This window comes from Schistocerca serialis, chromosome 2 (assembly GCF_023864345.2).
Source record: "Schistocerca serialis cubense isolate TAMUIC-IGC-003099 chromosome 2, iqSchSeri2.2, whole genome shotgun sequence".
NCBI classification, from domain to species: domain Eukaryota; kingdom Metazoa; phylum Arthropoda; class Insecta; order Orthoptera; family Acrididae; genus Schistocerca; species Schistocerca serialis.
In genome coordinates this window covers 19,971,157-19,998,481 of record NC_064639.1, presented here as the reverse complement: position 1 = coordinate 19,998,481, position 27,325 = coordinate 19,971,157, and the positions used below count along the sequence as shown (strand labels likewise).

Here is a 27,325-nt window from a genome sequence, read left to right as displayed (position 1 = left end):
TTACCTCCAACAATTACAAAAAAAATGTAATGCCTTTTTTTTCACAGAAAAGAGCGTTGTCGTCACAGCAAAGAGCGTTGCCGTCTCAATTACGGCAGCGCATCATCGCTGGTACTCGCAGCGGTAATATTACAATAATATTATATTACGTAGGGGCATTACAGTTTCTAAACAAGTTATGGATATCAGATGAGGCACATTTTGATGTCCCAGGTTATGTGAATAAACAGAACTACCGTTGCTGGTCAAACACAAATTCTAATGACGTTCACGTGCGCCCCTCACACGCTAGTAAAGTGACAGTATGGTGTATTTTATCACATGGGATTATCGGACCGTATTTTTTCGAAAATGATCAGGGAAACACAATTACTGTCACTGCAGATCGTTACGTGGAGATGTTACGAACTTTCTTTACACCTGCATTGAACGACTTTTCAAACGTTCAAGAGGCCTGGTTTCAACAGGACGGAGCGACATCACACACTGCACGGCAATCGATGGAATATGTGCGAGAATTGTCCGGCAACCGTGTGAGTGATCTCACGATTCGGTAACATTCCCTGGCCCCCTAGATCGCCAGATTTATCCGTTTGTGACTTTTTCTTGTGGGGCTGCCTTAAGGGCAAAGTCTACACGACTCGAACAAGAACTGTGGATGATTAAAAACAGATAATTCGGGATCCAATTCACAGTATCCCAGCTGAGATGTGGCAGTGGTCAATGAGGAATCTCAACAGCAGATTTCACGAATGCATTCGTACAGGAGGACGCCATCAAAAGAACGTAATTTTTTAAAAAAAAATAAACATCAGTGTTTCGTAAATGATACTGATGTGTGAATGTTGCAATGACTCTTGCTTCCAAACATATCGTGTGCCCGCCGCTCTCTCGCTGGTTGTGTAGAACCAGCAGCTGATACACTCCCGTCATATCTCACGGTGAGCGTCGACAACATCGTCGCACGAAACACGTAAGTACACCACTGGCCCCCAATCTAGGTTGTTAGCATATCCTGCAGAAATACATGCTATTGTTGAGTATTTGTCCAATTTTAAAGTCAATTCGATTTCGAATGCAAATGAATTTAGGCAAACTGCAGTTTCAATGTGGTAGATGTTCATAAAAAACCAAACTATGCAGTATACATTACCATGGTTGGCAACACGACGTACTTTCTGCTCGCTCACAGCCAAACTTGTTTGACTGTGCCGCATCCAACGTTCCGTAGTGCTGTTCTTGAGCAACGTGGACGATAAAGTCTTCCACGGTGCAAGTCATGTGCAACAACAACAACCAGTACATAATAAAAGATCACAATCACGATTCAATCCAATTCTCGAACCCGCGACGTATTTATTTCTCTCGATACTATCTCCAAAACGCGTCTTTCCTCTGTAATTTATTCTTGCGATAACAACTGCAATCAGTCTAATGTGATTTATTTCGTTCTTTAGACTTTTAATTCTGGATTAATTTTCTTTCTCGTTTCGTCTGAATTTCGTCAGCTTGCTCCAAAACTGATTAAATGCTGGTAACGTTTTTCCGCGGTATTCTAATACGTTATAGGAGCCTTTATATTTTATGAAGTAATAGCTTTTTCATGAGATGAGAAAACATTTTATTTTCCAAGCACAGATCAAAAACTAACAACTCGTAACCAAGCCGACTACGGCAAAGATAAATGTCTATCAGCTGCAGCTTTCACCCGCTGTTTTCGGCGCAGTGGATAAATGACGTCGCCACATCAGCCCCCCTCCTTTTGAAGCCGGGTGCACCAGGTATGTGGGGAAACTTGCACTTGACTTTTCTACCAGCTCTCGTGAAAACATCTGGTGCAGGCAATGGCTGCTCCTGTTCTGCACTTGCTGCTTCGTTGTCCTCTTCTGAAACCGAGAGCTCGGCGAGACTCTCTGCTGTTTCCTTGGCCTCCACGTTTCAGGGTGATTTTGCAGACCGAGGAAGGAGTGTACCCTCTTCGGTGTAAGCAGGTTTAAGCCGCTCAATTGAGACTCTCTCTTCTTTACCATCCTTATCGATTTTGAAGCTGTGGCTTCCTCTTGTGATTACCCTGTATGGTCCAGAGTAAGGCGAAACAAGCGGCGGGCGCACCGTATCATCCCTAAGCCACACGTGGGACGTTGCTTGCAGGTCTTTATGTACAAACACTCTCCGGTCTCCATGTCTGACAGGGTTAGTGGGTTTGATGTTTCTCATTCTAACGCTGAGTTGTCTCGCGAATTGCGTGCATAGCTCAGGGGCGAACGGCTGTGTAGATGCTGAAACGATAAATTCTCCAGGAACCCTCAATTGCTCGCCATAAACCAATTCTGCGGAAGAGCATTGTAAGTCCTCCTTCACGGCCGTTCTCAATCCGAGTAGGACCAGCGGTAGTGCTTCAGGCCATGACGTGGAACTACACATTAATGCAGCTTTGAGCGTGCGGTGTAGTCGTTCCACCATTCCATTACTAGATGGATGATAGCTTGTGGTGCGTAGGTGGTTGCACCCGCACAGTAGTAAAAGTTCATGGAAAAGTTGGCTTTCAAACTGCCTTCCGCGATCTGTTGTTATGTTTTGCGGAACGCCAAACCTGGAGAACCATGAATGCAACAGTGCTTTTGCAACCGACTCCCCAGAAATGTCTTGTATTACAACTACTTCTGGCCACCTGGTAAAACGATCAATGATTGTGAGCAAATAGCGTTGTTCTGAAGAACATGATAGCGGGCCCACAGTGTCCACATGTATATGTGAAAATCTTGCAGATGTCGTCGGGAAGTCAGCAATAGGTGCAAAGACATGTCTGCTGATTTTATTACGCTGGCATGTCAGGCATCCACGCTCCCATGCACGACAATCTTTTTGTATTCCAGGCCACACTACTTTGGAGGAAACTAACTTGACTGTAGCTCGTACTCCTGGATGTGATATGTTATGTAGTGCACTATAAATCTCGCGACGATATTGTTCTGGTATGTAAGGTCGCTCCTTTCCTTTTGCTACATCACACCAAATTCCGTCTGGAACATTTGGGACAGACACACGTCTGAGCTGCAGCGCAGTTCTCTGTTCCTCTATTAGACGGCGCAAGAAAGGATCTTCTCGTTGTTTAGACGCTAACTCGGTCCAACGAATTGAATTTAAACTGGCACAATTCCTAGACAGGCAATCTGCGACCAGGTTGTCTTTTCCTGAAATGTGACGCACGCCAGTTGTGAACTGTGCAATGTACTCGACTTGCCTGCACTGACGTGGTGACTTGAGCTCTGTGTCTCGTCGAAATATAGCTACTAACGGCTTGTGATCGGTAAAAATTGCAAAGTGTCTCCCTTCGACAGATGTGCGAAAATGCTTTATGGCTAAGTAAATATCAAGCAACTCACGGTCAATAGCACTCCATTTTTGCTGCTGTCGAGTCAGGTTTTTAGAGCAAAATGCGAGCGGCTGCCATCTGCCATCAACTTCTTGCTGTAGCGCTGCACCCACTGCTGTTTGGCTCGCATCAACCATGAGCGCTAAAGGAGCGCTCAATCTTGGATGTCCCAGTAGTGTTGCCCGAGAAAGACATTTCTTTAAGTCATGGAAAGCTGCTTCAGCATCTGGACTCCATGGAATTTTACGATTTCCTGTTGTATTTTTACCTGCAAGTAACGTTGTGAGTGGCTCTTGGGCGGCAGCTAATTTAGGTAAGTGACGTCTGTAATAGTTGAGCATGCCTAAAAATCTGCGAAGTCCTTTGTAAGTTGTGGGAAGGGGCATCTGTTGTACTGCTTCAACCCGCTCAGGCAAAGGTGACAGGCCTGCTGCTGAAACCAAATATCCCAGGAACTTAACCTCGCGTTTTCCAAACCTGCACTTTGTTTCGTTAATAATTATGCCATACTGTGTCAGACGGCGGAAAAACTGCCGCAGATGTTCGACATGCTGATATGCAGAACCAGAGAATACTAAAATGTCGTCCATATAACAAAATACGAACGGTAATTCTCGAAGCACCTCATGCATGAATCTTTGCCATGTTTGGGCAGCGTTTCTGAGGCCAAATGGCATAAAATTGTACTCAAACAAACCGAATGGTGTGATAACTGCTGTTTTTTTAATGTCAGATGGAGCCATGGGAATCGGGGAAAATGATTTGGTGCAATCAATCACACTAAATATTTTGGCATTGCTAATCGTACTGTTAAAATCAGTCACATTGGGTACTGGGTAGCGGGCATTGAGCGCCCTGTAGTCTCCACACACTCTCCATGAATTGTCTTTTTTACGGACCATGTGAATTGGAGATGCCCACGAACTATCAGACCTACTTAGAATACCTGTTTTTAGAAGTCTGTCGAACTCAGCTCGCGCCGCGAGCAGCTTCTCTGGAGGCAGACGCCGCGGGCGGAAGGCAACGGGTTGACCTCGTGTCGTGCTGATGTGGTGTTGAGTATTGTGTCTGCATTTCCTGGTTGCGTTGACGGGTTCGGTAAGTGCTGGAAAGTCTTGAAGCAGTTTACGAAAAAGTGATTCCTCCGACAGTGCCCTGATATTGCCTGCAGTATACGAATCGTTAAGACTGTCGGCTGTCTTCACACGTGTGCGCCCCGGTTAGTTGCCGATACGACATCGTATCACAATATCCCGACGCGGATGACGCGGTAGAGGAGCCGGAAATCTTCGTGCGGAAAGACACGGGCACATCGCACTGTACTTGAACCGACGCGGAAGACGCAGTAGGCAATATCCCTTCTGTGAGAACTGTCACCAAACGACGGTAAACCAGGTCGGGCATAAGTCGGTAGTTCCGTAAAAAGTCCGCCCCAATTATAGGGCTCGGCACATCAGCAACCACAAAAGTCCATTTTGGATGGAAGTTGGAATTTAGATGTAATGCCAACTGTTTCTCACCATAGGTAGATATTCTGGAATTGTTTGCCGCAGTCAGCACATGTTGCGTTGTTGTCGTGAGTATATCACCTCTCTTTCTTGGATAAACACTGACTTCTGAACCTGTGTCAATCAGAAACTTCTCACCTGAAGAGAGGTCCAACACGAACAATCGGTGTGATTGGTTGACTGCAGATACTGTGGCGTTTTCACCTCTTTGAATCACGCTATGACTCGGGCGCCTATGTTGTTGTTGACGAACGTTAGCGCCCTTTAACGCCCGCCTTAACTTTGGGTAGCTGCAGGGTTGAATACATTGACGGGCAGTGTTACCGAAGCGTCTGTGGTACCAGCATCATTGATCTATCAAATCCTGCTGGATATCATTTCTTCGTCTTTTCCAACTGCGACTTCGTAGCTGCTGGTGGAGTGAAGTTACTTGCACGTTGAGTTTTGCCACTTGTGCTGCCAGTTGCTGTATGGTGGGTTCGGTCGATGAGCACTGCTGTTGGGGAGTATTATTGCATGTTCCTGGCTCACTGACGTCAGATTCCATCACACTACACGTTCTTGGGCCTCTATCCTGGCTGGAGTTGAATTCGGAACACGCAGAAACTTCGGTTAAGGTGTTTGCATTGCTGTCTGCCTTTTTTGCTAAGACTTGCAATGGTAAGTCTGTTTCTGCTGCCATGACGGCACGGATGTTGGCAGGAAGTTTACGAAGCCATATTAGACGTAAAGACTCTTCAGGTAGGAGTTCCGGGCCGCCTAATGAACGTAAGGCTTTGAGTACTTGTGACGGAGTCTTGTCGCCCAAATCTTCGTGTGCGAAAATTTTTTGTAGTCGCAAATCTGGTGACAACGTATAATGCTGTATGAGAGCTTCCTTTAGCACAAAGTAATTTTGTTGCAACAAGGTTTCTTCTACTTGCTCTATCACTTCTAAATTTAGATGTGAAACCACTATATTAAATTTGTCAATGTTGTTAGACACCCCACGCTGCCGAAATATGCATTCAGCCTGCGTAAACCAAAGCTGGGGGCGCGTCGGCCAGAACGCGGAAAGCTTAACATTTCCGTGTCGCGCGTAGGTACTCCCATCTTTTGCGTTAACATCTGTCGTTCCGTTTTGTGGCGAATCAAAGGGCGTGGATCGCGATCCTTGGTCGAACAGACTGTAGTCTTCAATCTTGATTCCACTGCACCATGCTTTTGTCTCTGAATTCATTATTCTCGTCGGTACATATATTTTCTTTATGCTTCTGCTACGATTTTTCGGGGTCACCACTATGGGAGCCTTTATATTTTATGAAGTAACAGCTTTTTCATGAGATAACATTTTTTTCCAAGCACAGATCAAAAACTAACAAGAATATACAACTCGTAACCAAGCTGACTACGGCAAAGATAAATGTCTATCAGCTGCAGCTTTCACCCGCTGTTTTTGGCGTAGTGGATAAATGACGTCGCCACATCGTGAACATCGAGCGAATTTCTCATTTGCAACCCAAGCGGCAAATCGTTATAGTTTGTCATAAACAAAATATTGACTTGGGTTCAGAATCAAGTAATGGTTTTCGAAGGAGAACATCTTCCCGTTTGAATGTTACCTTTACTTTAAAAGCAACATAGATGAGTGTATACAGTATCTGTTGTGTCGGTAGCTGGGCCGACACCGTGAAGTTGAGATGGCTGAAAAGGCAAGCTAGACTAACGCAGACGGGCGTGAAGTACTGGAACAGGATACGTAATTAATGTTAGGAAGAAAAGTACGGAGCAGGTTTAATACTTAACTTTACTCAATCATGGTGGTACATCGATCTTGACGATACACAGGAGACTTTAAGTACAATCACTGTATGGCTAATGGCGCCTTGCTAGTTCGTAGCCATTAACTTAGCTGATGGCTATTCTGTCTCTCGGCTAATGAGAGAGAAAGGCTTCGTACATCTGGTCGGTAGCTAGGTTCTCGTACAACTGGGGCGAGTGCTCTCTCGTATCACGAGACCTGCCTTGGTGGTGGCGCTAGGTCTGCGATTACACAGTGGCGACACGCGGGTCCGACATGTACTAAATGGACCGCGGCCGATTTAAGCTACCACCTAGCAAGTGTGGTGTCTGGCGGTGACACCACATTCCTCCCCCGCAAATCGGCGAACGGTCGTGTGATAAGGCTTCCGCCCGCCGTGGGGAGGACCACATGTTGACGTATGCGATGAGGTGGGGATCCTAACAACAGGCGAGGCTGTGCCACCCGCACCCGGCCATTCGGTCCGAGGGGAGCTAGGAAACGCCTGAAAAACTAGTCCAGGGTGCACGTCAACATGCGGTGTATGCGCCCGTAAAGAGACAGGAGGGACCGAAGGATCAACCTCCATTGCGTCGGGGTAGCCGACGCGCGATGACGTCATGTGGTCCGGAGCGGGCGGGAGTTCCATGGCGGAGGACAGCTGGTCACGGGAAGCGATCGGCGGCGCGTGACCCAGGGAGGCGCTTGGCGGCTGCAACGAAGCGTCGAATGCGGGCGGCGGCGGCGGCGGCGGCTGCTGCTGCTGCTGCGGCGGCGGCGGCGCGTCGCCATGGGGCAAAAGGGAAGGCATCGTCGGTAACACCTGGGGATGAGGCGAGCCAGTAGATGGGTCCCCATGGCGCTGACCGGACGGCACCGTCGCTGAAAGCAGACGGGGAGCGGCAGAACCCGAGCGACGACAGAGGCGCAGCTGATTGAGATGCCGACGCACCTCACCAGAGGCCCCCAAAACCAAATACATCGCGCGGCCGAGGCAGCGAAGAATGCGCCCTGCGAGCCAACGCCGTGAACCTCGATAGTTGCGATAAAATACAACGTCGCCTGGAGCAAAAGCAGGAGTCTGCCGCTGCACAGGAACCTGATGCGGCGGATGCAGCAAAGACATCAAGGTTCGATGAGGACGACCGTGGAGCAACTCAGCCGGCGAGCGACCATCTCGGGGCTGAGAGCGATACGAAGACAAAAAGAGCAACAAGGCGTCCTCCCGAGAATGCGACTCTTTCAATTTCAACATCTGTGACTTGAAAGTCCGGACCAATCGTTCAGCGGCACCGTTTGACTGAGGCGAAAACGGCGCGGATGTCAGATGTTGAATACCATTGGCCTGGCAGAATGACTGAAATTCTGCGGACATGAATTGTGGGCCATTGTCGGAAACAATAGTCTGCGGCAGACCTTCAATGCAAAAGATAGCAGACAACGCTTGGATGGTGGCGGAGGACGTCGTGGAAGACATCCGGACAACAAAAGGAAAATTACTGAAGGCGTCGACCAGAACCAACCATCGAGCATTCCAGAATGGACCAGCAAAATCAATGTGCAAGCGTTGCCAAGGGGAAGTGGCTTTTGGCCACGCAAAGACTTTCCGCGGTGGTGCGGACTGTTGTTCGGCACACGCCGGGCACGAAGAACACATATTCGTAATCGCAGCATCGATTCCGAACCAAGTACAGTGCTGACGAGCAAGTTGTTTCGTTCGCACTATACCCCAATGTCCTTGGTGAAGAAGCCGTAAAACAGAGGACTGTAACGAACGTGGGACCACGACTCTGGACTGATCATTATCAGAACGCAACAACAAAACACCACGTCGAACAAAAAGTCTCTCCTTGTGAGCAAAAAATCGGCGAACCAACGGATCCTCGATCCGAGACTTTGACAAAGGCCATTGCGTAGCAACAAAACGTAAAACAGTAGCAAGGACAGGGTCAGCAGCTGTGGCTGTAGCGACACGACGAAAATCAATCGGAAACGATTCGACCACTTCATCGGTTTCCGAATCAATGAACATGCAAGCAAGTTCGGAAGAATCGAATGCTTTATCCTCAGCAACAGGCAAACGGGACAACGCATCGGCGTTTCCGTGCTTAGCAGTGGACGGATACAAGATATCGTAGCGGTACTGCGAGAGGAAAATAGACCAGTGAATGAATTTCTGCGCTGTACGTGGAGGTACAGGCTTGGTTGGATGAGAAAGCGATGTCAAAGGTTTGTGGTCTGTGATGATGGTAAAGTGACGACCATACAAGAAATCATGGAACTTAGTAACACCAAACACGAGAGCCAAAGCTTCTTTCTCTATCTGTGAATAATTTCTTTGCGCAGACGAGAGCAATTTGGACGCAAAGGCAATAGGGCGATCATGGGAGCCAACTTTGTGCGCAAGCACAGCACCGATCCCGAAATCCGATGCATCTACCATCAACAAAAGGGGTTTCTGGGGATCGAATGGCGTAAGGCAAGTATTAGAAAGCAACGCCGATTTCAACTGGCGAAAGGCGCGTTCGCATTCCGTCGTCCAGACGAACGGAACACCTGTACGGCGTACGCGATGAAGCGGAGCTGAAAGAGAAAAGGCATTGCGCACATTCACTCACACCTTGTGATTCTACATTGTGCAATGTTCTTGCGACCTCCTGACGCAATGCGTGGGGAACATTGCGCGCTCTGAAAAATTGCGGTTGCGCGTTTCCTTCCAGTTCCAAATGTGCTTCATAGTTTTTAGCGCAACCTAAGCCCGGTGCAAAAATATCTGCAAATTCGTCACATAAGCGAGAAACACCGTCTGTAGGCACAGTCTGATTCACTGATAGGACCTGATTTACAATAGACATGTTAAACAACTGAAATAAATCGAGACCAAACAAATTCACTGCAGAAGAAAAACGAAGAACGAAGAACGTAAAATGACACAAGTTTTGTTTGTCCCTTGTATGTTGCAAGAAGGCTGCACTGTCCTAACACAGGAATTGTCTGTCCGGAATATGTAGTTAGCTTAACATTTGCGGAACGCAACGGAGGTTTGCCCAGTTGTTTGTACGTGTCGTGATTGAGCAATGAAACTGCAGCTCCGGTATCGAGCTGGAATGGTATCACTTTGCCTTCAAAGTCTAAGTCCACAAAAAGTTTATTGTTCTGCTGACGACAAAAGCGGCTGTTTTGTGCAATTTGAATAGACACTGGTACAGAATCACTTGCTAATTGACGTGATTTCCGGCGACGTCGACGCACAGTTTTTGTGGGACGATCACAGGCACTGTTAGAGAAAGTGTCACTGGACGAAGTGGAATTAACGACATGAATGTCCATAGGCGAAGGGCCACGAGCCTGAGTGTCCTTGGTTCGATTCCGGCGCGAAGCAAAGGGCCTGGAATGATTGTGATTGTCTGATCTGAGCTTTTTCTGGCAAACACTTTGAACATGTCCTTTCTTATTGCAGAAAAAGCAAATAGCTTGGCGTGACGGGCAATGTTCACGCGAATGTCGAGTAGCACACCGCGGGCACGATTTCACTACATGTGTGGGCTGGCGCGGCACACGTGGCTGAGCGCGCGGCGGCAGCTGTGCGGACGTGCGCGAGGCCCGGTTACCGGGCCGCGCAGCGCGTCCAGCGGGCCGGTTAATGTTACACACGGCTGGCGAAGTTTCAAAAGATTCCTGAGCACAGTCAAGTGTGTCCTGTCTATCCAATATGTCTATCACTTGTTGAAGGGAGGGATTAACTAGTTTCAAAATTTGCTCCCGTATGCGAACATCAGAAACGTTCTGTGCAATTGCATCACGCACCATTGTATCTGAATAAGAAAGACCACAGTCACATTCAAAGGCACAGTCCCTAGTAAGTCCTTGCAATGTGCTACCCACTCCCTATTAGTTTGACCGGCCGTACGTTTTGTACGAAAGAACGTATACCGTTTTGCAACCACATTAACTGTTTCTTTGAAATAGGCATCTAATGCAGACAAAATTTCCTCGTAGGACAGAGTTGCTACGTCGCGTCGGGGAAACAATTTCACTATCACACGGTATGTGGACACACCGACACAAGAAAGCAAAAACGGCTGCCGCTCTTTACCTTGAATTCTGTAGGCTGCTAGATGAAAGTTGAACTGGCGAGACCACTCGTGCCAGGTCTCATCGGCTGCCACGTATGGTCGAAAGGGAGGTGCAACAGCGTTTAGTGGCAGCGGTAGCGAAGAAGCGGCGGCGGCCGCATCTGTTTGAATGGTACGTTGACCCTGGACGAGCTGTCCAAGGGCATCCAGTAACGCCTGCGTCTGCTGATTCTGCAAGCGATAAAATTCGGACAGTACATCTGGAGAATGTGGCGAAGCCATGACACAATTAAATGTAAGCAATCAGAAAGAACTCTTTTCCCTCGTCGCCAATGTTGTGTCGGTAGCTGGGCCGACACCGTGAAGTTGAGATGGCTGAAAAGGCAAGCTAGACTAACGCAGACGGGCGTGAAGTACTGGAACAGGATACGTAATTAATGTTAGGAAGAAAAGTACGGAGCAGGTTTAATACTTAACTTTACTCAATCATGGTGGTACATCGATCTTGACGATACACAGGAGACCTTAAGTACAATCACTGTATGGCTAATGGCGCCTTGCTAGTTCGTAGCCATTAACTTAGCTGATGGCTATTCTGTCTCTCGGCTAATGAGAGAGAAAGGCTTCGTACATCTGGTCGGTAGCTAGGTTCTCGTACAACTGGGGCGAGTGCTCTCTCGTATCACGAGACCTGCCTTGGTGGTGGCGCTAGGTCTGCGATTACACAGTGGCGACACGCGGGTCCGACATGTACTAAATGGACCGCGGCCGATTTAAGCTACCACCTAGCAAGTGTGGTGTCTGGCGGTGACACCACAGTATCCATATGTATGAGAACTTTTATTACGAACCTGTTCAAATACAATAGAAGTTTTTAAGTTGATAGAATTGAATGTTATTTCCTCGGGCGTTTCACAGAATTGTCAGGTTTTAAGCAGATCATTTGATTGTCGTAGTTTCTAGTACATAGCTTCTCGCGTATCCCTAGCGCTCGCACGACGAGTCTAATGTCACGTGATTGATCGAGAAAGTCAATATTGTATCGAGTGCTTCGGCATATCGATAAATCCCTTTCTCTTTGAACGCAAGCATTTTTTTCTACACACTACCGTTCGGGATCGTTCAAAATACCTTTTTATGAATATGAGACCTCAATGGACAAAGCTTCATCTGTAAATATAAGACGACCCTACATTCATCTATTAAACAATGTAAAAACGTTGACCTGAGCAGCAGTTACTCGATATGCGAATATAAGCGACCCTGTATTTCTCGGACAACCGATCTAGGAAAAACCTCGTCTTATAACCGGATAAATGCGGTATTTGTTTTAGACTTTGGTCGTAAGTTTTGCATATAATGTCATAATGTTGTTAACTGAAACTTCCTGGCAGACTAAAACTGTTTGCTGGATCGGGACTCTAAATTGTGTTTCACGAGCAAGTGCTGTACGTATTGCAGCTTCAAGTCTGTTAATAACTCGTCTCCTATCTTCCATATTCCACATCTGTTCTCCTGCATGCTGTGTGCTGTTCCGTTTTTGTTGGTGGTGGCGTAGGTTTTCTGTTTACTGGATCCATGTGGGTTTATTGGCAGTGGCATTTCGTTGAGGGGAACAATCTTCGTGTAAGTTTTTACTGTGTTTAAGTCATTAGTAAGAACAAGATTCTCTACCCAAAACCATTTATGATCTAGTGGAGAACTTGTTAATTCGTGATATTTTATTTTGCTATCCTTTTTTCCCTAGTAACGTCACCCGCTTGGTTCTTAAGCCTTGTATCTGTCACATAAATGACGTCAACGCTCTGTCGGCATGGTATCGCACTGTTAACTCGCCACTTACGATTTTCACTTGTAAGAAATGATTTCAAAAAAACTGTCAAGTGATAGTGCAATGAATAACAGCATCAGCTCACTAACATTGTTGCCAGCAGTTGAAATCCACAGATTCGTATGAATCTAGGTTTATAACTCATTTTGTTTTATTTCAGCGCTTGCGAACATATCTGACAGACATCCACATGACAACTCCTTCCACCTCGCCGCGGGCTGAAGGCCCACCCGACAGCAAAATGGCCTCAGGCTGCAATTACAGAGGCAGGCGCCACGTGCCCGCTGAAGGCAGCGTGATGTGGCATACGGGCATCAATGACTTACCAGACGAACTGCTGCTAATGATCTTGTCCCACGTGGCTTTCACCGATCTACTGGATGTGGTACCGAACGTGTGCCGTCGTTGGAAAAAGCTGTCTCAAGATTCCAAGTTGTGGGCTGACAGGGAATTCAATATTGGGTAAGAAACCTACTAATACATAAAACGCGAATTGTTCTGCTTTTAAAAAATATTGTGGGGTGATACCTTTATTTATTATATTGTAACGTTGACGTTGAAAACTTTGCATTTAAACATACTGTCAGGTCAACTCATTGGAGTAATCTGGTTTTAACCGAAAATGTATTCCAGTTTTAGAATACTGTTTTCCTTTTTTTTGTATTTGTTAGATTGAGAGAGTGTTGGGTAGATGTGGTAGAGGCACTTGGTATGTGTGCATGCTATTAATTCCCCGTTAATCCTTTTCCCTCTGCCACCTATGAGCCAGTGTGTATAGCAATCTCTTTACCTTTCTATTTTGCTCCTTTAGGTTTGTATGTGAGCGTGTATCTGTTCATTTATCCTCGCCCTCATTTTTATCCCGATGGAGTTTTAGAAAAGTGTGAACGATCTGGTCTGGAGGGACAGTTTAAATTCAGCTCCAGTTCAGCTGGAACGAAACATGCCACTTCTCGCAAAAAAATTACAATCGGAATCGTGTTTTATAGCAACTGAGGTGAGTTCTGCCACGAGCATACGGTATGTGTAAAAAATCTGGGAATACTTAATAAAACTGAACCCACCCATTGCGCCCAGTGACAGAGGCCACCTGTTTGAGGGCTGTGACGTACGAAAAGTACTTTCTGATTGTCACAGTATAGGTGCCTTGGACGAATACGGTATCATCGTCTGGGATGCTCTAATTCCTAACACCTTTAGATATATCGAAAACTCGAAAATATTTGACCGTTGTGGAGAAAAATAGGATTGTCATTGGGGTCATAAATACAGTGATGGAAAAAAATCGCAGCACCGAAAATTAATTACTGTAGAGTAATGAAATTTTGGCCATACATCTGTCTAGGTAACATATTTAACTGATTAACATTTCGAGATCACAGATTAATCTTAGCAAGAGAGAAGCCTTTGCAAATGTGAAATGCCGGTACATTAATAACTGGTGTAACCACCAGTATAATTTCTAACACGCAAACGTGCGTTCGTGGTGTTGTAGAGGTGCCAGATGCCAATTTGTTAGACGGAGTTCCTCGCCTGTTGCACTCGGCTGCTCAACACGGGGGTGGTTAATGCAGTTTGTGGCCGATGCTGGAGTCGTCATCTCGTGACGTCCCGTACGTGCTCGATCGGAGAAAGGTGTGGCGATCGAGCAGGCCGAGACGACACGTCGACACTGTGTGGAGCCTGTCGGATTACGACAGCGGTATACGGGCGTGTGTTATCCTTTTGGAAAACACCTTCTGGAATGGTGTTCACGAATGGCAGCACAACAGGTCGAGCACTGAGGCAGAATCAGCTCGATCAGACAACACTTGGCTACACTAAAGTCGCAGGAGGAGGTGGTGGTGGTTTGAGGTAAGTGAAGTGCACGTGAGACAGTGTCTGGCTCTCAGCTGTCCTCGAACTAACCAATTTGTAACAGTTCATCGTGGCATTGTGCTGCTCAAATTGGTGCTGCAGACGCACGTACCGAACACGACGGCCTTCCCCTCGGCAGTGCCACACGGTCGTCTGAAGCGCGGTCTTCTCCCAATTGTACATTCTCTCGACCACCACTGCCAGTGATCAGTGTACAGTGGCTACATTCCTGCCGAGTATTTCTGCAATACCACAGAAGGAACATCCAGTTTCTTGTAGCCGTCTTACACGACCTCACTCAAATTCACCGAGGTGTCGATACATCCTTGTCGTCTTTAAGCCTTTCGTGACTGACGTCAACCCGCCGTGTCCGATCTCGAAGGTACCTAGAGCTCACAACAGTTAGAGTGCGTGTCTGAAGCAAATCTGATTCGCATCCTCACAGTGGCGTCACTGGTGCCACTGCTACGCGACTGGTGTGAAGTCTGGACAGGTGACATCTTTCAGATATACAAACACGCCTTCCAACTTTCATTTATGTAGGACAACTCACACTGGGTGTCGAGATTTTTTTATCCGTCAGTGTATTATGACTCAGTTATTAGCATCCAGATAGGCTATATTTGATTCTGTCTTACTTTCTGAGGTTACTCACTGTAATATGACACTATTTAGCATGTCTGTGACCTAGTTTTGACTGAAGGAGAAGAAAGTGCATGAAGTAATTTTTAGCCATAATACTGCCTGGTGCACTGAGAAATAAATTCTCTCGGTACCCTTGTGCAGATTTTATTCGTTTACATTACAGCAGTATAGGCTTTTATAATTTCTGATTTTTAAAAAGATATTTAGCCTTGTTTACTATGACCAATTTGTATAAACATTTTACCTGCAATTGTAAGCAAGATCTTTTGTATGGCTTTAGTGTTTGTCATGTTTCTCTTTGTGAATAAATCTGGAAACCTATCACAATCCCATCCACCTGCTGTGGGCTGTGTATGCTAGCCGTTTCTATTTGTACATTTCTTTTCTCAGTAGTACATGAAGTGTGAGCAACTGTGGCTGCTACGTATTTACTGCGTGATGCATCTGTGTAGGCTCGAGCCCATTCTAGTAGACGTGGACGGTGCCGCTTATCTGAAAAGGCAATCTGCTGCATATTTATGCAGATGTATGTACTTCTTGTCAGACTGAGCTGGTCATTTGTTTTTGAATACATCTCAGCTATTCTTACGGTAATGTGTTTTATAGGACACCACGCAAGGCCTTGTCAAAAAAATGTGGGCAGCTACCTACTGGGTCTTTCGTATGTTTTAGGCCCAGTTGCCCGTGTATTTAATATCTTCTGTATCAGTAAGTTATTTTTTATATATTTTTAAATTTTTTGGGCTTTTAATGCATTGACTGTTACTGGCTTTTCTGCTAAATCACGGTCATGCCACTTGTATGCAAGGTTGTATTTTTTCTCATAGATCAATCTGAACATGCCTTGTATAAGGTTAAATGCATCATTGGAGGAGAAATAAAATAAAAAATCCAGTTTTGCAACCAGTACTGTTCGTTCATTTGTATTCAAGATTTCGTAATATTCGAACCTTTCTTTAAATGTACAGAAAAGTAAAATTACGTACTTAAGAAAACACACGAATGTGGTATTCTACGAGTACGACATCCCTGAGTTATTATTGGAATCGTTCAACTCGTACAAACACTTCTTTAACCATTTGTGGGAATCTGAAATGGGGTGACCACATAGGCAATTGGAAGTAAAGCAGATGGTATATTTAATTTCACTGGGAAATTGCAATCAAATTCCAAATAATATTGCTTACATACATCATTCGATCCATCTTAGAGCATTACTCGAGTGTGTGGGACCCAAACCAAATGTGACTAACAGCTGATATTAAACTATACAAAGTAGAATAACATGAACGAACAGATTTTTTCGTGTATTATTTAGAATCCAATTGCTTCAGTATTGCTGTCGATGTATATTCATGATACTGTTGCTTCATATATTGTTATTATTAATATTGTATTGCTAGTAATGATGATGGTGATGATGATGATAATTGTTATTACCACCATCACTATCACCAGAACCACTACCAACGGATGAAAGGATCCAGTGGCAATACACGGGACTCACGCTTGGGACAATGACAATTCAAAACTGTTTCCAGTCATCCATATTCAGGCTTTGCACGATTTCATTAAATCTACTGAGGCAAACTATGAGACAGTTCCTTTGAATGTGCATAGCTAATTTTCTTCCCCATTCTGCTCCTGTACACATCTTCAGAAACCACTCCCCACACACGGCCATTTCCCTCCTACATTCAGCCGCTCAGTCGGCATCCTGCCGTGCTAGTTAGAGGTTCGTGCTGTACTCCGTTGAGTTACTGTGACAGTTTGAAATTTCAGCGTTAATTGAAAATGCCGCGAAGTGTGAAGTTTCTGACTGCAAAAAACTGTACACCGATAGAAATCTATCGGCAGCTTTGTGAAGTGTATGGGGACAACATAATCACTGAAGGTGGAGTGCGTCAATGGGTCATAATATTTAAAAATGGCCGAACTAACGTTCACGACGAAGAGCGAAGAGGAAGACCCAGCATAGTGACTGCCGAACTTGTCGGAAAATTCGATGCCGCGGTCCGTGAAAATCCGTAATTTCACAGTAACGGAACTCTCTATGAGTTTTCCACAAATTTCACGAAGTTTGTTGCATGAAATCATTACCGAAAAGCTTGGTTACCACAAGTTTTTCGCAAGATGGATACCAAAAATCTTGACAGAGATTCACAAAAATCAGCGAATGGCTGCAGCGTTAACGTTTTTGGACGCTTACGAGAAAGATGGCGACTCATTACTCGATCGCATCGTTGCTGGTGACGAAACGTGGGTTAAGCGTGTGAACTGTGAGACAAAATTGCGGTGAATGCAGTGGGGGCACACAAATTTCCCTCAAAAACCCAAGAAATGCATGCAGACAATGTCGGCAAGGAAGGTGATGGCGACTGTCTTTTGGGACAGAAAAGGTGTGATTTTTGTGGATTTCCTGGAAAGAGGCACTACAGTAAACTCTCAAAGGTATTGCCAAACTCTGCACAACCTCAGAAGAGCAATACGAAACGAGCGCAGGGGAAAGTTGGGCTCAAAGCTCTTGCTGATTCGTGACAACGCCCGGGCCCACACGGCAAATGCCACTCGTGAAGTTCTCGAATCTTTTAAGTGGGAGTTGTTTCCTCATCCGCCGTACGGTCCTGACCTGGCACCGAGCGACTTCCACTTATTCCTAGCAATGAAGAAATGGTTGGCTATGCAGCATTTTGATGACGACGCACAGCTTCGAGAAGAGGTAACCACGTGGTTGAAGCCGCAGGCGGCCGAATTTTACGATGAAGGAATTTCTCAGCTCGTCCATCGCTACGATAAGTGTCTTAATTTAAATGGCAACTATGTAGAAAAGTAGTATTTAAGTGTGGCTTTCATCTGTATATAATAAAAAAGTTTTCCAATACTTTATTTATTTTTAATTCCAAAACGTAATGTACTTTGTGGATAGCCCTCGTACTAAATCATCTGGTAGGGGCCTTCTGATTGACCAGGTTCTCTCCAGTCTTGATCTGTCTCTTGCCAAAGAGAGCTGTCCTAACCATATCATTGTTGCCTGTGGCACTTTTTCAGCTGTCGACCTTGCGCTCTCTTCCCCAAACTGATGGACTTGCTACAGTGATTGCTACGTGACAGTCTCTCTGACAGTGACCACTTTCTAGTGATTTGCCACTTCCTGGTCATTGTCGAATGGTGGCTGATGCTTAATGATCAGTTTTCATCCAATATGTAGGGTGAGTTCATTCATTTGTTTGCAAAGGAAGGCCAATGTTGTTTGCCCCATTTTGTCCGGTCGGCAACACGCTTTGATGACAGAACCGAGGTCCACATCCTGCAGTCTTTCTCAAACGATTTTACAGAGACTGTTTGGTAAAAAACTTGCATTTTTGTGTTAAATATATCTTTTATGTCAGATTCGTGATGATGTGCCCATCATTTCATTGTTGGTCATTGTTATTGTGATATTGCACGAACTTCGAAAAAGTTTGTAATGAAAACTGGGGGTCGCTATGATTTTGCGTGTGGGCCGTACTGCATAATATGTAGCCATGTATGAAATTTAGCTGACGTATTGAATTTTTCTTTAGACTTTGGTGTAGGTCTTTACTTGTAACCAGTCTGAAAAAAATTGATCTGGTGTAGCACACTTTTTTGCAACCCGCAACATTCCTCATATTTTTCAAACAGTTTCAGTTGTTGAAATGTTGTCGGCAAATGATAGCGAACAAAGAGGAGAATATTTTTCCAAATGGATATTGTGCAAAACTTCATTATCTACCTTGTTATTTCCACTAACTACAGACTTTTTTGACGAAAGAGTGTAATTCTTAAGGGCCATCGATAGCTGGTGAAACGAGATATGCCGTTGGGTTTTGAAACAGCATCAGTGAAGACATTACACATTTATTTTTGTAGTGAGGATGTGCTTTTTCATTAGCTATTGACTTGACTTTACTTTTCTTCAATTCCTCAATTAATAAAACTACAGTTTCAGAATTCTCTTGCAGCTGCATGTGCACAGCATGTAAGTGAGGAGAATAAATGTGTAGGTTTTACTCAAAACTTGCAAGACATGATGCTTCTCTAAAAGTTACAAATGGCTAAAAAGCCTGGTGAAAACCAAATCACTGCTTTTTTTGCATTTTCAGCGGAATTCTTTCTAGACACTAACCAAAGCAGAGGTGACAGTAGATCTTTTTGAATGCTCACTATACAAGTGTGGGCACCGAGAGGCTCCACTTAATACTTACAAAAAATGTGAGTGTAGAATTTAGTTTAGAACAGCACTTCCCTCCACTGCTCGGCATTCCCCGTACAGTACGTGCCTGCAACCCCCATCACTGTTGCCCCTCCATCCGTGCCGTGCCGATTGCGCATTTATCAGCCACGTTATTTTGCACGCACTCTACCACTTTGTCCCCTCTGTCGAGAGGGCATCGGCAAAGCCTCGGACACTACCACCCGTGCTATTGGAGCTGTTATTCCCCTCTCCACGAGTCCCCCCTACCTCTGGCTGCTGCTAAAGTGGACCAAAGACACTGCAGTGGCTACTCAGCTGTGAAAGTGTACTGCAACGTCTCTGATGACATTCCATCACGACAAATTATACGATGACGCTTTCGCCGATTGAGAACTCTTCGGGCTCTTCACTCGTCACGTGATGTGACCCCAGATCCTGATTCAATTCGTCATCCGATTATCCAATGCACTTTTCTACTATTCCTAGAAAGTATTTTCCATTCACAATGTTGAGATAATATAGTTAGCCCAACCCTCGAACTAGACAGTATCCTAGCCATTTCTTGAAGGATTATGTAGTTTCCAAAATAAGTTTCTTCTTATGCTCATCTATAATTAATCATACATCACCCAAAATTGCAATTTTGTGGTTTGAAAGCTCACAAGTAAGACCTATGTTGAGCATTAATAACACATGTACTTCCTTCACAAATCATGCCAACTCATATACAATTAAACCTCCTGGATTCAATATATTATGCCCAAACTGAGACTCAGACAGGATAATGGGGATATCTTTCCTTAAAAACCTTAAAATGTTTCTCCCTATGCTTTGGAACTCGGTGCACCTCTAAGGATGGCAGTATGTGTATCTTATGTTTCTGTGTCTGAGCAGATATTTCCTCTCAAAAAGCTGCTACAACCGCCACCCCATCTCGGAAGATGTCTTTCTTTGATAGAATTCGTCACGTGCAAATATAACTTAACAACCCCAAACAATAACTGTACTCTTGCCTATGACATTTTATAATTTTCGGTTGCAAGTATGATATGTTTGTTGGAAGACATAGGGGCACACAACTCCTCTGGAGTGGTGTATATTACCACAGTCGAAACGAGGGACTCGTTGCATTGGCATAGCGAGGTGGAATGAAAGCACAAATTGCATTGGCATAGCGAGGTGAAATGAAATCACAAATTGCATTGGCACAGCGAGGTGAAATGAAAGAATAAATTGACCAGATGAGAGTAGGACTTGGACACTGAGGGTTCCATACAGACTTATTTATGTATATGAAACAGTTTATTCATTTATCAATCTAGAATATTAGTGACTTGTGCCTGGTATTGACATTGATACTTGCAAGGTATGAGTCCCAGAGATTCCAAGACTTCCAGGAATGTTTTAATTTCATGTTTGAAATGGCAAAAGAAATATATTTTTCATATAACAAAATTACAAATCCATAATTTTCTTTTTTTTCCCTTTATTTATGCTGTGAAAATATGCTTTTTGCCAACTTTCATAACTCTACGTCAATGAGGAGTACCCTAAATTTTAATGAGCGAGTTTGCGAGTATCAAAATTTGTGATGTAAATAATCTGTAATAATATGTAATAAATAATAAATCTTTGGATTACATTGACTTAGAAGCTTACATTCTTCACACTGCCGAGGGACTGTAGACGTTAAGGTGTGACAAATTTCAACTTGATATGTGTACACATATCTAAGAAAAAGGGATTTTAACAGATTGTGGACAGTCAGTCTGTCTGATAACAAGAGACAAATAAAATGTTTTTCATGTGATATAATTGCAAATTAACAATTTTTGGAGTTTTTTCCTTTGGTTGTGCTGTAAAAACTTGCTTCATGCAAAATTCCATGATTCTGCATCCTATAGGTTTCGATGAGTAAGTTTGTGAGTATCAAACTTGCAACGTAAATGGCCATATCTTTTTATTGCACTGACATAGAAGTTTATTGCTCCAGTGGGTGTGTAGCACACTTTGTACACATGTGACGAATAGTTGTCTTTACGTTACTGAGGTAAACGTGTATGTGCAAAATCAGAGTTTAATCTTAGTGTTATTAAACAGTGATAAAATAAACTTACATTATATGAGCTAAATCACTGTTTAATTAAACAATAATAAAAGAAAAACTTCCTCCGTGTCATGCTGTTGCCACGTACAAGTGTTACCCCACAGTGATGGCCCACTCGAAGCATTAAACGGCACAGTCGGGTCAGGTCCGTGCGACCCACACTTGATTACTAATTATCTCGTAGGTAACTGCCCGATTGTGGGATCGTGCTGCTGGCTCAGAATCTGGGCATTTTCTTGCTTGAATCGTAATTTTTTTTCATCTAGGTTGCTGTTTATTTTATATTAGTGCTGCTCTTTCGGCTGTACGACAACACAACTTATTACTGTGTTAGCTGAAGAAACAGTGAAGGAATAGATATGGACTTCAAATTGTAAAACTAGGGAACAGAACAAAACAATATCATTTGCGATCGGTGCACTTTATGCGAAGGCACGCCATTTCGAGGGTTAAATTTTTTTCTTCACCGAGGGACGGTAGATGGTAATATGTGAGATAAATTTGAAGTGGATATGACTACGCATTGCAAAAAAAAAAAGGTTTTTAACAGTCTGACACAGACAGACAGTTGGACAATAGAGTGAAACAGTAAGGGCTTCCGCTTTTAGCAATTGAGGTACAGAACTGTAAAGATAAAGGTACTTCAAATGATCTTTTCGTTCTATTGCCACGTGAAGGAACCGGTAGCTCTGAGAGGTAGTGTTGTTCTTGTTCTTCCATTTTTGTGTCTGTGTTTGTTGCCATTTAATTTTTTTATCTGTTTACTTCTGGTTTTATGAGAGCATAGCTTCAATTATACATGCTAAAATAGGTTACTACACACTGTTTGCAAATTGTCAGAGATACTATTTGCGAATGAACTATCGACACATTACTGTGTCGCAGGGCCCTGTGGCAGTGCTACCTGGATGACCGTAAGGGTGGTGGGAACGAGCAGGAAGCAATAGAGATCTTCCGAAACATCCCCAACCTGTGTATAGTGCGCATGTGGTTCAATGTCAACCCCCTCGTCATCCAGGAGCTCTGCGATCACTGCCCGAGGCTCGCGGAGTTGCACCTCCATCCCAGTCAGAAGCTCACCTACTCGGTAAGTGTCACATCTTTTAAAGTGTAAGGTAAGTAAACCTGCCAGTGGTTACGCAGGGCAGCTGTTCACATCTCAGGAGATACACAAATTTTCCCTGGCCTTCATTAGATCATTAGGGGCATCGTGGAAAGGCAGTGGACACGGTGTGTAAATTTTCTGATGTTTACGGTTCAAAATCGACCACTTTACAGTTTGTACTAGTAAAGTATCAGCATATTTATTTCTGAAATTGGTAACTGTCAGAGAATTTCAGTATCTGTATCCATAGCCTCTGTAAACGCCACAGCTGGAAACAAAACTACAGTCACAGCACACTTTCTCATTTCTGTTATATACTGCCACCAGCAGCACTCTGAGCAGACATAAAGCTGAGCCTCTGGATACAGTATCGGATGAGTGAGAATAGTTTGTACTGACTTGTAATATAATTTTTGCAATAGGAAGTGTGTGTGGTGCCATAAATATCGGCAGTCACTAAATGCCTTACTTTCATAAGGGCCTGAAATGTACGAAACGGAACAGTTGTTGTTGTTGTGGTCTTCAGTCGTGAGACTGGTTTGATCCAGCTCTCCATGCTACTCTATCCTGTGCAAGCTTCTTCATCTCCCAGTACCTACTGCAGCCTACATCCTTCTAAATCTGCTTAGTGTATTCATCTCTTGGTCTCCCTATACGATTTTTACCCTCCACGCTGCCCTCCAATGCTAAATTGGTGATCTCTTGATGCCTCAGAACATGTCCTACCAACCGATCCCTTTTTCTAGTCAAGTTGTGCCACAAACTTCGCTTCTCCCCAATTCTATTCAATACCTCCTCATTAGTTACGTGATCTACCCACCTAATCTTCAACATTCTTCTGTAGCACCACATTTCGAAAGCATCTATTCTCTTCTTGTCCAAACTATTTATTGTCCATGTTTCACTTCCATACAAATACTTTCAGAAACGACTTCCTCACGCTTAAATCTATACTCGATGTTGACAAATTCCTCTTCTTCAGAAACGCTTTCCTTGCCATTGCCAGTCTACATTTTATATCCTCTCTACTTCGACCATCATCAGTTATTTTGCTCCCCAAATAGCAAAACTCATTTACTACTTTAAGCATCTCATTTCCTAATCTAATTCCCACAGCACCACCCGATTTAATTCGACTACATTCCATTATCCTTGTTTTGCTTTTGTTGATGTTCAATTTTATATCCTCCTTTCAAGACACTGTCCATTCCGTTCAGCTGCTCTTCCAGGTCCTTTGCTGCCTCTGAGAGAATTACAATGTCATCGGCGAACGTCAAAGTTTTTATTTCTTCTCCATGGATTTTAATTCCTACTCCGAATTTTTTTTTTGTTTCCTTCACTGCTTGCTCAATATACAGATTGAATAACATTGGCGAGAGGCTACAACCCTGTCTCACTCCTTTCCCAACCACTGCTTCCCTTTGATGCCCCTCGACTCTTATAACTGCCATCTGGTTTCTATACAAATTGTAAATAGCCTTTCGCTCCCTGTTTTTTACCCCTGTCACATTCAGAATTTGAAAGAGAGTATTCCAATCAACTTTGTCAAAAGCTTCCTCTAAGTATGGGAAAATTTATTTTCAATTTTCTTGTAAGCTACAGATATCTTTTGAAGAATAACTTTTTTTTTTAAGAAGAAAAAATTATTAGTAAACAGCAGAAGACGTGACCTTTTGTAGAAAGATGTTGTACATCTACTCAACATTGTGACGTCTGCTTTACTAACCTTCCAGTCACATGAATGAGTGAAATAAGCCTCCTAGCTGAAGAGGGAACCACACAGGCATCAAAAGCAATAAAACTGTTTACCCACACAGAAGATACAAATTCTGTAAGTGTTGTTATACCAGAACTACAGACTGAAAGAATCTTAAACACATTTGATTTTCAGGCAAAAGTGATTACATTTACAAAAATATTTGTGTATTCGAAAGTTGATTGAAATGTAAGATTGTGCGAATCATTAGACTCCGTACAAAGCTGTAATGTTAAGGGAAGTGTGTATCATAATAACAGATAACCTCTCATAGAACTGACAATAGAAATATATGCTTCTCGTGTATGACATATATGTTTAAATTCTCTTGCTTTCAGTGGAGTGAACTGAAAGTGAAAGTATTTTTTCATGAACAAGTTGTAGTTTATGTCACTGAATCAGTAAGATTAGACCGCTTGTACATTTATTTCACGATCATGTAGAAATACTTGGAACTCGCACATGAAGTAACTATTTTAGGATGCCTGTAAACAGGGAATATAAGGAATTATCAGGGAATTTCATGCAACTGCAAAATATCAGGGGATTTCATAAAGTATCAGAGAATTTTCTTGCAACTACTCAATACTTTTTTTTAATTACTGCAGAGAGGTACTTTGTGCCAGCATGTTCATCACAGTGATTCATGCTCTTTATGGATTGCAGTTGAAAGCTTAGTACACATTATTGTTTACAATAACACCATAATTGTTGAGACCTGTATTTGTGCTTGTTGTTCTGTGATATAAACTGTGGAAACTGAGTCATGGAACATACGATGCATATGTATCATATAATGACCTTACATACTCTTTGCCATTGTTAAACATAACAGTATAATATAAAGTTCCATAGTCCTAATATCATTCTCTCCATTCAGGCCAAAATATAATCACCATCATCATCATCATCATCTCTCATCTCTCCACTCTCCACTCTTTTCAACATTTCACGAGGACCCTATTTCACCATAGTATCATCACCTGATAATTCTCAACCAACCAATTTAATATTCTAAAATCAACCTCTACATTACACATTTATAGTCAAACTACAATCAATTCCAGTACACATGTATCACTCAACTATTCCATTAAAGAATATTACTATCATTATCAACAGTTTTCATCTATGTGATCTGAAAAACAGTTTCCTTACTTAATTAGCATTTATTGCATTTATACAGCATGACAATTATTGAACTATATGAAAAAAAAATGCAAATTAGTTACAAACTACGGCATGCACACACTTTATTTAACATGTAAACATCACTACAGACATTCGGATGTAGGTTATAACGTGTCCGATTTGCCTGCCGTCATTGGCGACGATATGTTGCAGACAAATAGTAAAATTCTGCACGAGCCGCTCAATTGTCGGTTCATTGATGCTGCCGATGACCACCTGAATGATCGTTTTCAGCTCAGCAATGGTTTTGGGGTTATTGTTGTACACTTTGTATTTAATTTAGTCCCACAAAAAGGAGTCACGTGTTCATATCTGGAGAATATGGCGGACAATTGAGGCCCGTGTCAGTGGCCTCTGGGTACCCCAGAGCCAGAATGCAGTCCCCAGAGTGCTCCTCCAGGACATCAAACACTCTCCTTCTTCAGTGGGGTCAAGCCCCATCTTGCACGAAACACATCCTGTCGAAATCAGGGTAACTTCAGATAATGGGGCTGAAATCATCTTCTAAAAGCTTCACACACCATTCGGTAGTCATCGTGCCGCCGAGGAATAGCACACCGATTAATCCATGACTGGACATTGCACACCACACAGTCACCCTTCGACGGTGAAGAGACTTCTCGATTACGAAATGTGGATTCTCAGTCCTCCAAAAGTGCTCGGCCACACTGTACTGTGACATTTTCACATGCAAATGGCCGACAACAACAATGCACGTGCACATGTGCGTAATAATTCCCATCGTGCTCTGTGGCCAACCGTGCAGTTTGAATGTCCTAACACAAACCGTTCAGAAGTTATGACAATTGTATTTCATGTATTTCAATAATTGTCACCCTGCATATTACATAATCAATGTATAATACATGTATCTATGGACATTACATAGTCAATACTCAAATGTGCTCATAGATGAAGGTTCGTATCAAATGCTTTTATTCACAAAGTTTGTAGAAATTCTAAATTTTTTCCATAATAATTCAGATGCTGACTGTGAATCTGCAGTGTAACAAGTCTGAACCATCTTCAAAATGATACAAGTTTCGAATAACAACACACACTATTTCACCTAACTAAATACCGTGTATCTGCAAAGTCTCTCTACAGTGGTGAGCCTCGCATGTCTCGCCTTGTGGTGCACACAACGTCGGCACCACATTTGAGTGTCTCCTGCAACAGGAAGGGAAAAGGTAAGTTAGTGTTTCTATTAGCAGATACTGTAAGGGGAGCCACAGTCACACAGGGGATGACCCCTGTGGTTAATGGGACCAGACAGACAGGTTTTATAGTTAAAGTCAAAGTCCAGACAGACAATAATCAAGAAAAATAGAATAAAAGAAGTTTCATGTACAGTAAATAGGGATAATGCTAAGTGCGAGGGTCTACGGTTTGTGCGCAGACGTACGGTACGTAACACGTGCTTGCCAGTCGACCTGTCTGAAATGCTGACAATTTGCTCGGTCAGTAGATGCCGCCCGGCGGCACTGCGACGAGGGTGCACCACCTGTCCGCCGTCTGCAGCGCGCCAATTAACTAGTGAGACCTCGGGCGCCAATATGTCTTTCTTTGCTCACCACGGAGCCTTTTGATATGGCCGTAATTAGCCAGTGTTAGGACGTCGGACACAGTGGTCGTGGGTGTGCGTAGTGTGCTTATTTTTTATGATCTGTCTTTGTTAATAAAACTGTTTAAACATACTTCTCGTGTTCGCGTATTGCCGTACCTCGAGGACCCGCCGCTTACTAGTCCTCACAAATATTTTGTCTAATTGTCATTCGTGGCAACAATACAAACTACCCCCTTATAGAAGTGGTGTCAGCATGGGGATAATTATGGAAAATCTACAGTCCTGAAGAGGTGCAGCACAACGTGAACTT

The 27,325-nt window shown here is 43.7% G+C and overlaps 1 protein-coding gene across 1 annotated transcript in view; it reads left to right on the top strand.

Annotated features, from left to right (window-relative positions):
- LOC126456740 (uncharacterized) overlaps window positions 1–27,325 on the top strand; it is a 181,533-nt gene that overhangs the window by 15,341 nt on the left and 138,867 nt on the right. The window contains exons 2-3 of the mRNA XM_050092485.1: window positions 12,732–13,033; window positions 22,282–22,483. Of these exons, the coding sequence (XP_049948442.1) occupies window positions 12,762–13,033; window positions 22,282–22,483 (474 nt within the window). The 5' untranslated portion in view covers window positions 12,732–12,761. The remainder of the gene's footprint in view (window positions 1–12,731; window positions 13,034–22,281; window positions 22,484–27,325) is intronic.